At 45.6% G+C, this 13,391-nt stretch overlaps 1 protein-coding gene across 2 annotated transcripts; it reads left to right on the top strand.

Moving 5' to 3' along the window:
• The first annotated feature begins 599 nt into the window (after positions 1 to 599).
• LOC119564308 (maestro heat-like repeat-containing protein family member 2B) lies at positions 600 to 10,493 on the top strand. 2 transcript variants are annotated; one of them, XM_043533016.1, is made up of 8 exons: positions 600 to 2,961; positions 3,318 to 3,437; positions 3,690 to 3,811; positions 5,031 to 5,183; positions 6,340 to 6,462; positions 6,880 to 6,959; positions 7,446 to 7,582; positions 7,751 to 10,493. In XM_043533016.1, the coding sequence occupies exons 3-7, from the start codon at positions 3,770 to 3,772 to the stop codon at positions 7,483 to 7,485; spliced, it is 438 nt and encodes a 145-aa protein (XP_043388951.1). In that variant the 5' UTR covers positions 600 to 2,961; positions 3,318 to 3,437; positions 3,690 to 3,769; the 3' UTR covers positions 7,486 to 7,582; positions 7,751 to 10,493. The 2 variants fall into 2 exon arrangements, with proteins under 2 accessions (XP_043388951.1, XP_043388952.1); XM_043533017.1 differs by lacking the exons at positions 600 to 2,961; positions 3,318 to 3,437 and having other exon boundaries at positions 3,497 to 3,811; positions 7,751 to 7,846; positions 8,454 to 10,493.
• The last annotated feature ends 2,898 nt before the right edge of the window (positions 10,494 to 13,391 follow it).

Below are 13,391 nucleotides of genomic sequence, written 5' to 3'. Positions count from 1 at the left end.
CGGCTGGGGTAGTGGTGGCTGAACCCCCTAAAATGGCATGCAGCTCATCAGAGAAGTGGCATGTTTGGGGCTCTGACCCAGAGCGGCCGTTTGCCTCTCTGGTTTTCTGGTAGGCTTGCCTTAGCTCCTTAAGTTTCATGCGGCACTGCTTCGGGTCCCTGTCCTTCATGCCCTGGGAGATTTTGACAAATGTTTTGGCATTTTGAAAACTGGAACGGAGTTCTGATAGCACGGATTCCTCTCCCCATACAGCGATCAGATCCCGTACCTCCCGTTCGGTCCATGCTGGAGCTCTTTTGCGATTCTGGGGCTCCATCATGGTCACCTCTGCTGATGAGCTGTGGCCAGCGTGGCAAGCTGCAGGTGACCATGCAAACAGGAAATTGAAATTCAAAAGTTTGCGGGCCTTTTCCTGTCTACCTGGCCAGTGCATCTGAGTTGAGAGTGCTGTCCAGAGCGGTCACAATGGAGCACTCTGGGATAGCTCCCGGAGGCCAGTACCGTCGAATTGCATCCACACTACCCCAAATTCGACCCAGCAAGGCCGATTTCAGCACTAATCCCCTTGTCGGGGGTGGAGTAAGGAAATCAATTTTAAGAGCCCTTTAAGTAAAAAAAAAGGGCTTTGTCGTGTGGATGGGTGCAGAGTTAAATCGATTTAACGCTGCTAAATTCGACCTCAACTCCTAGTGTAGACCAGGGCCTAGATTAGCAAGAAGAGTCGTCCCAGGTATCTCCTTTCCAATCAGTCCTTCTAAAACTCTATATAATCAAAGGGTGCCATGTAAAGCCTGTACTGGATGCCTGTGCCACACTGATTGTCATAATCATTGCACAGTGACTGGATGGATAATATCTAAGGTGTTATGGTTGTCTACTGAAATTGATGCTTTGAAGGTCTGTGAGTTGGGGCTGGTCACCAGAAAGTGATAAAGAAGTTTCTTTCAGGCAAGAAATGCTTAGCTGCCTGAATGGCTGTATGTAGTCTGAGTAATTATTCACAGTGGATGCTAATCAATAGAGCAAAATTCTAATAAAGTGATTGCAAAGTCTCCAGAGGAGATTCAAGACAAGAAAAACAAACAAACAATAGGGGGTACCCTGTTTACAAGCGGACAATGGATGCTTGGAACTATATCTGGAGGTCTAGAGGTATCCTGCACCAGGTATCCTTCACCTATTGGATGAATTGCCAACTGGCTTGTCTTATGAATGGAGGATCACATTTGGTCTGGGTGTTTCCTGCTGGGAGAGAGATTTGGGGGAGCTATCCCTTGTGAGACAGGGGACTGTTTGGTTCTTTAAGTTGAAGCTCTAGAAGTGTGTTAGGATTTTATTTTTATGTAACCACCTGTTTACATTAATTTTTCTTGCTTCTTCTCAAATCTCTGATCTTGGTGAATTAAACTCTACTTGTTTTCACTGTCAATGTATAGAAGTGTCTGAAATGGAGCGGTGATGCTGAGGTGAAACTGGTAAGGTGGTGTGTAGCAAACCTCTGAATTCTGTGAGTGTCCAGTGGAACAGGGGCTGGACATTCTGGGGATGCCCAGAGGGCTGGGCGGGTGGAGTGTACCGATTGCTTATCTGTAGAAGGACAGTGGAGCCTGGATGGGGTGAGCAGGGTGTGCTTGTGTTTCCTGTGACTGGCAGAGTCAGGAGCTGACACTTGGCAGGCACAGAGAAGGCTTCCTCATGCTAAGGGCAGGTGGTAGTGAGGTTCCTCACAACCCTGGGTACCCTCGGGAGGTGTCATAAAGGGTCCATAGCACTTCAGAGAAGGTGCCTGGTCCTTCATAGTCCAGGACCTTTTGTTCAAAGTTGATTAGACCCATCGTCCATCCACTCTAAAATCACTCCTCAATGGTCAGATGTCTTGGCTCCATCTCATTCTCCAATTCACTGTCCATCTGGGTTTGGGGACTGAGAGGAATCCTCAGGCAAAGGTTCAAGAACAAGAGGCAGAGGAAGTCTGGGTTGTCGATGTTTATAGTTCTCAAGAGGGAAATAATCTTCCCATGACACCTGAATATTGGAAAGTTTACAACAGAACAAGGAAGCAAAAACCAACCAAACAAACAAAATCCCAAACCCCACAACAACCCCCAAATTCTTGCAATTAACCATCTGCTTTAACCCTGGTTTTACACTCAGTTCCTAAGAACATCTCTGGAGATGGTAGACGACCGTGCCCGTGTTAGTTCTGTTAGTTTTTGTTTATTTCAGGACCCTATTTTCAGAAAACTGCAGGGAGCCAACAGAAGTCTCCCAAGATTGCCTCAGTGTAGCCCATCTATCAGAGCTTATATAAAAACTGATTACAGAAACCACCACTGAAACAACGGATCTTTTATTAACTAGGGGGAATTGGAATGGGATGAACCAAGGGAATGGGGGGGGAAACGATTAATACTGAACAGATTCAACCACACACTCTTTCACATAGGAATTATGATGGGATGAGTGATAACTGGTCTCTGTGGACCCTGTCCAGAAGCTGCTGTTGAGACCAAGAACACCGACCTCCCGGACCACGGTCACCACTGGAACCGCTGCCACAGCGGAGGGTGGGGATGGACGACGATGCATCAGGTGAGAGGCCTAACTAGCTTCCCACCCTGACCCCTTTTGCGACGTCCTGTCTGCGAGTGTGAGCCCTAATCACTCGAGGTAATACCCCGTGAAGGTAGGTATGCTTCCCTTAAAATTACAGACATACCCCAACAATAAACCAGACCTTTTCCCTTTAGAGGTGAGCCGTTGTCTCGGCGGATAACGGGGTCTGACTGCTTCCCAGGGTCTGGAGCAAGCAGCAACCTCCTCTCAGCCTCTCTCCCCCTCCTCCATTGCCTAGCAATGGGCATAGGTGGAACTCACACCTGGAGCAGCCAGAGAAGCCTTGAGTTGAGCCGGCAGACGGCCGGCTATGCCAGCCCCTCCAAAGAGATGGTTTGTTCTCTGGTAAGGCTTAGTTTCTAGTTACTTTCCCTTGAAATTCTGGCTGGAGGGCTGTGTAAGGCTTCTCTCAAGGCTTCATTACTTTATATTCTATTCTGCATGTAAAATTTGTTTTTACTTGTTCCCTGTCTCTTGTCCGTCCCGTCCCCCCCGGCCCCCGCCCTTCCAAGATTTGCTTGGACAGGCTGCTTGTCTGTACTGCATTGTTGGTTCTCTAGCTGGGCTAGACGATGGGATGTTTCTGCAGCATGAGTGCTTGGACTTGGCTATCTTGTTCCTTCCTGAGTGTTGCTGAGCTGGGTCCGTACTGACAGGCACGTTGTGTTCCTGATATCCCAGGGCTGGTCTCTTTCTTTCAGATTTTCCTGTATAAGGCGCTAGGAACGTCCTTAGCAGCTTGTCAGGACCTGGTCCATGTTAAATCACAGATTCATACACTTCTGACGACAGCAGATTATATGGAAGCCCCTGAGAGACAGGTGAGCCCTCTGTCCCTCTCCCCATTTTACCAAGTAATCCCTGAATGCTCCCTGTGGGGCTCAGCTCTGAGTTGGCCTGGGACAGATGCCATTTTGCTTCCTATCCTCTTGATTGCTATTTCACTCAGCGCCCGCTCCCCATGTGTCTCAGGCCTGATTGGCACTTTACACCACTTTGGGTGAAAGGAATGGACTCGTGGGATCTATCAGGCACCTGGTTCGATCCTAACCAGTATTTTTCTTGGGTGACAGGGAGTCATTTCCATCCTCGCAGTCTGTGCTGAGAGCCACTTGGACTCACCTTGAAGGCACTTCAGGAGTTTGGGGCTGCAATGAGCAAGGTTAAGATTTCTGGGTTCGTCAGCTGCCTGAAGGTAAAGGAGCCAGGGGGTTCTCTCAAACTTCCTCTCCCCCTAAAGCAGAGGCAGCAGCCCCGCGGTAGTGTCTGCTCCGGTCAGCTAGCATCGTCCCCCAATGTATGCGATCTACGTGATGCCTGCAGTTAAGCAGAGAGGAGCACAATGTGGAGCTGGGGTTCTCTCAAATGATTTTTATCGTCTGATGTCTCATGGCTTGAGCGCCCCTCCCATGCACAATGTGTGGGAACTACATCAGTCACTTGCATGGAAAAGCACTGAAGGTATTTTTAGCTGTTTTTTATTCCAGGTTAGTAGCTGGAAATGAGGAGGTGTTGCAAGCAACATGTGGCTTACCAACCCGCTTTAGGTAGACCACCAGTGGTCTATGGATGATAATTATGGAACCTTTGATTTAGAGCAGTGGTTCTCAACCTTTCCAGATTAGTGTCCCCCTTTCAGGAGTCTGATTTGTCTTGTGTACCCCAAATTTCACCTCACTTAAAAACTACTTGCTTACAAAATCAGGCATAAAATTATAAAAGTGTCATAGCACATTATTCCTGAAGAAAGACTGCTTATCTTCCCATTTTTACCATATAATTATAAAATAAATCACTTGGAATCTAAATATTGTACCTGCATTTCAGTGGGCAGTATATAGAGTAGTCTAAAGAAGCCATTGTATGAAATTTGAGTCAGTAACTTTGCAAGTGCTTTCTTTGTCGTCTGCTGTAAAACTAGGCAAATATCTAGATGAGTTGATATACCCCCTGAAAGACCCCTGCAGACCCTCAGGGGTACAGAAGTCCCCCTGGTTGAACACCACTGATCTAGAGGATAGAGCAGGAGACTAGGCCTCTGGGCTCCCATTGCTGGCTCTGCCATTTACTCACTGTGCAGCCTTAGGCAAGACATTTAGCGCCTGATCTTGTACCCACCAGTGTCAATGACTAAGCTCCCGTGTACTCCACTGCTGTCGGTTCAGCCTTTTCGGCTCTCTGGGTCAGAGTTACCCAGTGGGAATGATGGAGATACTAATATCTCCCTGTCTCACACAGTTATTATATTGTGTAAATACTTTTTGCAAGTGGTTTGAGATCTTTGGCTGAAAAGAGCTTTGCAAGTGCAAGCTGCTCTTGCTGCTGTGAGCAATTCCTCGGTCAGCAGCAGATCAGAATTCCAAGGCCAAATGAATCAGAAGACCTTGTCTCTAGTGATGTTTCCTATTGTCTAGGACTACCACCATGGGACAAGAGGCAAGACTCGCTGCACCCTGATGCTGACATACAGCAACGTGGCTGTCCATGCTCCAAAAGAGCAGCTTCTCTCCCGAGTAGAGGCAGACATCACAGGGAACGTCATTCACCATTACAGAACCAGTTGTCAGGTAAGAGCTTTTGCATGACAACTGTGAGGGGCATTACCCTGAAGTTATAGCATTGCCTCTGAGTTTATAGAGAGAGGGCTTGTATTGTCTAAAACTCTGCTTTGAGCAATAATTTGTCACGTAACTCAAATTTAAAACTGTAATGGATGGAGCGTGAGCTGTCACATGTTGCATCATTTTTGTTGCTCTTCTTTGTGTTTTCTCTAGTTTTTCTATATTCTTCTGAAATTCTGTCGAGCACAGCTACACAGTAATTCACATGGAATCACACTCAGGCTATTCAGAATAACACTCTAATTCCCCTAATATGTATGTGGATCTAGCTCTATCTTTTGCTACCCAAGGGAGAATAGTGCTAGCTTGTATTTAGTTTCTTTGCTGTCACTCTGTTTCTTGGACTCACTACTTCCCTTACCTCTTCTCTGTCGTCTTGTATGTCTGTGTGCTCGTTATTTCTGTTCCCTAGGTGTCTGACTGCTGGTACTGACTCTCCTCTCAGTGCAACCTCGCCACGTCACTTTGCCATTCAATTCTGCCCTGTCTAACTGAGACTCTCATTTAGCCATTGTCAAAAAAGTTGATCACAGTTGAACCAAACGGATATCTTCCAGGAGTTCACAAATGCAAATATTCTGTAGGATGGCCCCTGATCTTGACTTCTGCAAAACACCCCCTCTGGATACATTTCCTGCCTTTCAGAAGATTTAACAATAGTGATTTCTCTCTGCTCCATATTCACCAGCCAGGCCATTTTGAGAATGTGTGTTATGTGGGACTATAGACATTGCTAATAGCTGTTTTGCATTTCGTTTTTCGGGTGCTGGGCATCACCATTACAAACAAGGTAAATTCTAAATAATCTGCCCTCAGCTCTTGCCTTTTCTATCCACAAGTTGCTTGTTTAAATTGCACAGAGCTTGATTTCCTTGCTACATCAAGCAGGAGTCCTGGCTGCTCTGGTGTAAGTGGACCAGATTTCTTTCATGAACCTCTTCTGAGGTGGGTGCAGAGCCAGGGTCCTCTGCCTTCTGGAGTCTATGGATACCTCTCTCCTCTCCTGAGGCTAGATATAAGTCCTGATCTTTATCTTCTGGACTCTGGTTCTTCTCTTAGCTTCTCATTCACATCCTCTTGTTTCTCCTTCTGGATTATGTAGGACATGCACCTAAAATTAACCCTCATCCAGAATGTCACGGAGATTAGCTGTGCCATTTTGGAGACCACAGACTCCCAGGAGTTCGAATTCTCTTACAAACTGGAGCTCCTTGGCTACATGCTGGTGAGTGATTAGGAGCTTTGAGGACTGAAGTACAAAGGAGTTTGTTGTAATGACATAAGACTGGTTTTCCAGGTAGATGTTGTTTTATCCATTGGCTGTGACTGTACCACTGCAGTCTCATGAGCTACCTGCACGGCACCCAGAATGCTGCTGGGTCCACTCTGAGCTTGGCAGAGATGCCGACCTATTGTGGGCTGTAAGTGGCAGGAATGGCTTGTGTCTGGCGAGTTATCTTTCTGTCCTCTATATAGCCTGCAGATGGCCCTACGGTCCATTTCTGAGGCAGAGAGCCTGCCGAGCATGGTGTCTGTTTATTACAGATCTGGCATATGGCCCTGTTCCAGGGTGTGAGAGGAAGGCCTCTCTGCCTTTCAAATCCATTTCCCATTTTTTTATTTCCCTATTCATGTATTTCAGGACTTCATTAAAAAGGAACCACTGGATTCCCTGGCATCTCCAGTTCGCTACAAGGCAATTCTTGCCATTAGACATCTGAGGTAGGCTATTTTCTGCCATATTTCCTGGCACTGGGACGTCGTCTTTGTTAATTCATGAGTGCCAGGTTGGGAGCAGTCTGATGCCTGCCGGGTTTGGCTCACATGCTGCTCACCAGCAGAACTTTAGTTCTTGAGGGTTTGAATGTGTCCATTTGGAGGTTTGTGCTTGAAAGACACAAACTTGGAGGTTGTGGGGCATGCAGTACAATGCAGGAGAGTTCAGATGGGGAGGGAGGTGTCTGGCAAGGTGGCAGGGGGAAGGAAGTTTGTGGGTTTCTCTAAAAAGGGGACTTGAAGCTTTAGCTTTACTTCTCGATGAGCCAATACTTAATAGAGGGGCAAAGAGGTGCTCAGCTGCAAAATGAAGGGTTGTTTGCATTTGGGGTTCTAGACTGGGACAATCTCTAGTCATTGGACCCATTTCTTTTACTTGGAGGTGGTACTGAATCTAATGCATGACTTTTCTCTCTATCTTTCTTCTGTCAGCAAACTCAAACCATCTTTGACCTTGGAGGAAAACCCGTGAGCTCTTTGATCAGTGTTTCAAAAGTTTATTTCCCCTTCCTCCCTCGGAGAAGATGAAAGAGGAAGGTGAGACAGCAAAGGATGCCCTGCCTATACAGGTACGTGGCAACAATTCTCCTCTGGCCGCACCCACTGTATTTCTGCCCAGCAGGCACTGGGTGATGGCAGTCACACATGGCCTCTCTGGCAAGGTTATGGTTAGCTTTCCCCGGCCCCCACATACAAATTATCTGTGCTAAGCCTCACTCCTTCTCTTCTGGTTTCAGACACTGTACGTAGGGTCCTTGGAAGCCCTTGGCAAGCTAATGAAGACTTTGCTGGAGGAAGAACCAACCGCACACTGGTTCTGGGAAATGTTTCAAGTGAGCAGACCATTGAACCATGGTGGAGATAGCTCCCGGAGGCCAAACCTTTGAATTGCATCCACGCTAACCCTAATTCGAAACGGTGATGTCGATTTCAGTGCTAATCCCCTCATTGGGGAGGAGTACAGAAATCGGTTTTAAGAGCCCTTTATGTCGAAAAAATGGCTTCGTTGTGTGGACGGGTGCAGGGTTAATTCGGATTTAACGCTGCTAAATCCAACATAAACTCGTAGCGTAGACCAGGCCTCTGTCATTTTGCCACTCAACGTGGGAGAAGTTGCCCAGGGAACAGAACACAGCAGCAGACATCAAACAGCATGCAATGTGGTGGACCGCTCCCATCAGACGGTCCACAGCAGACATCACATACACGGACCCAGATTCATCTCTCATGTAACTCCTTTGGCTTCAATCACCAGAGGTGACTCTGGTCCCTGGGACTTGTATATCTAAGGGGCTCTTCCATTAGACATGTAATTCCTTTGCTACATGGAGGTTATATGCTTTGGAGAGGGATTTTAGTGACAATTAAACCTGTTTAAGAGGAACTTTTGGGAGGGATTTTCTGGTACTAACTCTGTCCATTCCCCTGCTCTACCATCAGTCACTAGAGACATGGCTCAGTTCAGGGAAGGAGTGGGAGAGAGAAAGGGCCTTGCAGGCCACCATTCAGCTGCTGACTGCCTATCAAGAGACAGTTCATAGCACAGTGAGTATAGCCTTCCTCTTCCTTGAGCTGACTTCCCTGCTTATATCCGATCTGACACTCAACGCAAATGCATGAAAAATTCTTCCAGGGCAGCAGCTGGGATCTCAAGGTGACTAAGATCCCTCTGCTTCCATAAGAGAGAGGTTTACACAAGAATGCTGTGACCACACTCCGGGCAGACTGCAAGAAGTTGAGGGCAGACAATCCCCCAAACTGATGGCTTATTCTAGAATTACATTCACCAAGTCAACAGCAAAAGAGCTTCCACCCTAGTTAACAAGATGCCAAACATGGTCCCCTTTTGGCATTCCAGACCTAGGCTCCCATTTAAACAGCCAAGTCTAATATAGTGTGGGGTTACTGAAAACCTGATTCACCATATGTGAGGTTCACCGATCATAAAGGACCAGATGCTTATCCCCAGGTCAAGGTGAATCTCAGGTCTTTCTCAAATATCATGCTGTCAGCCAATCCTTAATAACTAAATTGAAGATTTCTTCTTAAAAGAAAGAAGAGAGTTACAAATGGTTAAAAGATCAATATCCATACAAGTGACTTTCAATGTTCATAGTTCAGGATCACAACTGTGATAGAATAAAGTGCTGGCTTGTAAAAGTCTCTCTGGAATCATCCCAACAGATCAGAATCCAAAGGCAGCTTAGATGTAAAGTCCGTTAGTTTTTCCATGCATTTTCCAGGTTCTTCCAAATGATGATGGGGAAGCTCTCTGTCCTATGGCTTACACTTTCCCTGTTCAAAGTTTCATCAGACTAGAGATGACAGGATGAGGCCCGAGCCTCCTCTTTTCTAGCTATTCTAGCAGGCTGACAAGCCTACCTCACAAAAATGGTGACAGCAGGACCTTCCCCTGAGAAAGACTAGGCAATGCAGATCGCCTGTTGTACTCTGCTTTGAAGCTAATGTTCTATTTCCTGAGCATACACAGTAAATTAGTTATACTCATTCACATCAGGTAATTACAGGTTTCAGAGTAGCAGCCGTGTTAGTCTGTATTCGCAAAAAGAAAAGGAGTACTAGTGGCACCTTAGAGACTAACCAAATTATTTGAGCATAAGCTTTCGTGAGCTACAGCTCACTTCAAGGAATGCATCCGATGAAGTGAGCTGTAGCTCACGAAAGCTCATGCTCAAATAAATTGGTTAGTCTCTAAGGTGTCACAAGTCCTCCTTTTCTTTTTATAAGGTGATTAGCCGTTCTTCCATTATAACACAGATAGTTAAGATGAAGACAATGTAGAAATTACTAGTTTCCTGCAGTATCTTACTTCTTTGATTTTAAGGTTAACTGAACACCTTGCATACATAATTAAGACAATTAGACATGAAAGGGAATTAGCATCTAGAAGCTAATTTGGTTACATTGTGAAACTTCTAACAGGGTATAGATAAACACCAACAAATACACTTAGCATCTGTTGTTCATTTTTGAATGACTTGATGATTGCTAGTCTAATACCGCTCTTTGAAATTCACATGCAAGTGAACTGTCTTGATACAGTGGAAGTGCCTCTTGTTAAGTTATTATGGGTCATACACAGGTTGCCTGGTCTGCCAGTGTCACAAATGCATTCTTGGTTCTTATGCTCCCAGGGTGCTAAAGGTGAATTTCTATTTAATCAGCTAAGAACATAAAACATAAGAATGGCTAACCTGCCTCCCGCAAAAGAATGGTTCATCTGGCCCAGTCTCCTGTCTTCTGACAGTGGTGGGTGCCAGATACTTCAGAGGGAATGAACAGAACAAGGCAATTGTCGAGTGAACCATCCCCTGTTGGACAGTCACAGCCCCAGGTTCTGGCAGTCAGAGATTTAGAGACACCCAGAGCATGGGGTTGCATCCCTGACCATGTTAGCTGATAGCCATTGATGGACCTATCCTCCATGAACTCATCTAATTCTATTTTTAACCAGTGATACTTTTGGCCTTCACAACATCTCCCTGGCAATGAATCCCACAGGTTGACTGCATTGTGTGAAGAAATGCTTCCTTTGGTTTGTTTTAAACCTGCTGCCTATTAATTTCATTGGGGGACCCCTTGTTCTTGTGTTATGTGAAGGGCTAAATAAAACTTCCTTATTGACTTTCTCTACACCAGTCATGATTTTATAGACCTCTAGCACATTCTCTCTTAGCCGTCTCTTTTCCAGGCTGAAAAGTTGCTCTTTTTAAATCTCTCCTTGGATGAGAAGTTGTTCCATACGCCTAATAATTTTTGTTGCTCTTCTCTGTATTTCTTCCAATTCTAACCCATCTTTTTTGAGATGACATGATCAAAACTGCACGCAGTATTCAAGGTGTGGGGGTCCTGTAGATTTATGTAGTGGCATAATGATATTTACTGTCTTATTATTGATCCCTTTCCTAAGGGTTCCTAACATGTTGTTAAAAGAAAAGGAGTACTTGTGGCACCTTAGAGACTAACCAGTTTATTTGAGCATGAGCTTTCGTGAGCTACAGCTCACTTCATCGGATGCACGAAAGCTCATGCTCAAATAAACTGGTTAGTCTCTAAGGTGCCACAAGTACTCCTTTTCTTTTTACGAATACAGACTAACACGGCTGTTACTCTGAAACCTAACATGTTGTTAGTTTTTTTGACTGCATGTTGAGCAGATGCTTTCAGAGAACTGTACACAATGACTCTGAGGTCTCTTTCTTGAGTGATAACAGCTCATTTAGACCCCATCCGTTTGTATGTACAATTGGGATTATGTTTTCCAATGTGCATTACCCAGTAGAGTACAGGAATCTGGGGCACAATGTTACCAGATGTGCCTGTTACTTTGGGGTAGGCTCATTGATTAGGGTTACTCTTCTGGGCAGGGGGTTCTGTAATTCTATTACTGTGCTGCTTATGTCACTTGTGTGTTCCTATGGAGCTCTACTCCTTCCTTCTGCAAGTCTCTGTAGTCAATGGGCTGGGTTAAGGAGCACTTTCAGCTGCTCCCCTCTTATGTGCCCCAAGTTTAACATGTCCCTATAACACTTTCACGTTACAATTGTACTGGTAGTAACCCACTTTGATGAGCAAACCCCACAGTATTTTTGGGCACTACCGGGATCTTTAGCTTAGGTAAAAGCAGCATTGCTGCAGAGTAAATGGGGGAAGCTAAAAACACAAAAGAGTAAAATTCAGAGAGAGAGAGAGAGAGAGAAGCAACCAGCTGAACCATAAAAGTTAGTTGTTGAATAATAGTGATAACTACGCAAGGAGGGCTAAACAAACATAACAGTTACATTTTAAAGGTTAATACCTGAGGTAGAAAAGAAAACAGAGATCAGGGGCGGGCGGGGGGGATCTCACCCACTCCATGAGGCTTGAACTGGTCAGGGTTCCCAGATGATGGTGGTAGCTCCGGGTCCTGAGTGCTGGAGACAGGCAGAGGCCCCCGCATGATCAGTCAGGAGATGGAATCCCAGTGGAACTGATGCAGAGTTTGGGTCTATGCATCAGAACCCTTACTTGGGCATAGGTAGGGGGTTTTGTAGAGAAAATACAATGGTTCAAGGGAGAACACTAGATTTGTTTATGGGTAAACTGATGACTCAAGGGTTTTCTTTATGCTAGACAATAGAAGCTGATCACTATTGGCTATGGGTGGTGTTTTCGTCCAGGGAGCTCTCACAAGGCAACTAGGCTGCTTCAGTATTTTGGGATATCAATCAAAGATTTATTACTAGAATTGAACTGATATTTGCTGAGCTGGGTGTGTGCAGGCGTAGGTTCATTAACTTCTGGAGCAGGGATTCCCATGATGCAGTGCATCCCTGCTTTTCTGGTCCCAGAGTTCAGTACGGTTCTCTGTTCCTCATTCTTTATGCTAATCCCTGTCCCATCTTTCATGCAGATGAGGCTAGGGGAGTTGACTCTGTTCTTCATTCTGTATGCAAATGGAGATGTCTTAATCTTGTCACCCTTGTCAGGAGGGGTCTAGGTGTGTCTCCCAACACCCTTCATTGTTCTCTGCAAGCCTTTTATCTGATTGGTTTTGGCTCAAACAGAGACGGGGCGGGGGGGTGTCCTTCATGAGTCAGACAGGCTAGATACTGTGCCCTGGTTTCCCAAAAACACAGAGATGAGTGGTATCAAGTCCCCCCCATGATGGGGTGCTTGTGCTGAGCAAGTATCCCGATCACATCCTTACTCCGTGGTACTGGGTCTGATCTTCCATGCGTTGCAGCCGCCGCATCAGTCATGGTATCCAACAAACCAGCAGAATCAGACCAATTGTTAGTATAATTTGGAAACCAATGATCACCTCAATGGGGTGAAGCATGATATTTAAAAGACCTGTTGCACTGGGGCTCTGCCTAACCAAAGTCTCCCACCGAGAGTGATGGCCTGTGTTTTTACCTTAATGGCAATGAGACCCATTCCCAGTGAAATGGGGGAAACCTCCTTGTAGAGCTCAGGAGAGGCATTTAAATGTTGTACGGTCCATATAGGCACAGTAAACTTAATATCACAGCTAACAATGGTGATTACATTATCGAAACAGCGACTAACGTAAGGTACCATGGGTTGGACCCAATGTCCATTAATCAATACAATATTACATCTTGTATTCGTACATATACATATGATTTACCAACATAGACAATAACAGACCCCTCTTCCTTCATAACATCGAAGGAACAGTGAGACTTATTCCCAGGTTACTCATTCATCCCAATCTTTATGGCTAGGTCCAATCAAGGGAGCACATGCAGGTGCAATGTGACAGATATTCATGCCCTCTAAGTGGGTTTGAACCTCCTTCAGAGAAGTCTGAGGTTGAAGAACCAAATGTTCTTGTTGATCCAATTTCAACAC

This window comes from Chelonia mydas, chromosome 20 (genome assembly GCF_015237465.2).
Source record: "Chelonia mydas isolate rCheMyd1 chromosome 20, rCheMyd1.pri.v2, whole genome shotgun sequence".
Taxonomy (NCBI): Eukaryota; Metazoa; Chordata; order Testudines; family Cheloniidae; genus Chelonia; species Chelonia mydas.
This window is presented reverse-complemented; position numbering and strand designations above follow the sequence as displayed.

Excerpts from the sequence above, each read along its gene's own strand:
- LOC119564308 (XM_043533016.1), top strand. The coding sequence starts at position 3,770 with ATGAGCAAGGTTAAGATTTCTGGGTTCGTCAGCTGCCTGAAG. Across the intron at positions 3,812-5,030 it reads GGTTCGTCAGCTGCCTGAAG|GACTACCACCATGGGACAAG; the intron begins GTAAAGGAGCCA and ends CCTATTGTCTAG. Across the intron at positions 6,463-6,879 it reads AGCTCCTTGGCTACATGCTG|GACTTCATTAAAAAGGAACC; the intron begins GTGAGTGATTAG and ends CATGTATTTCAG.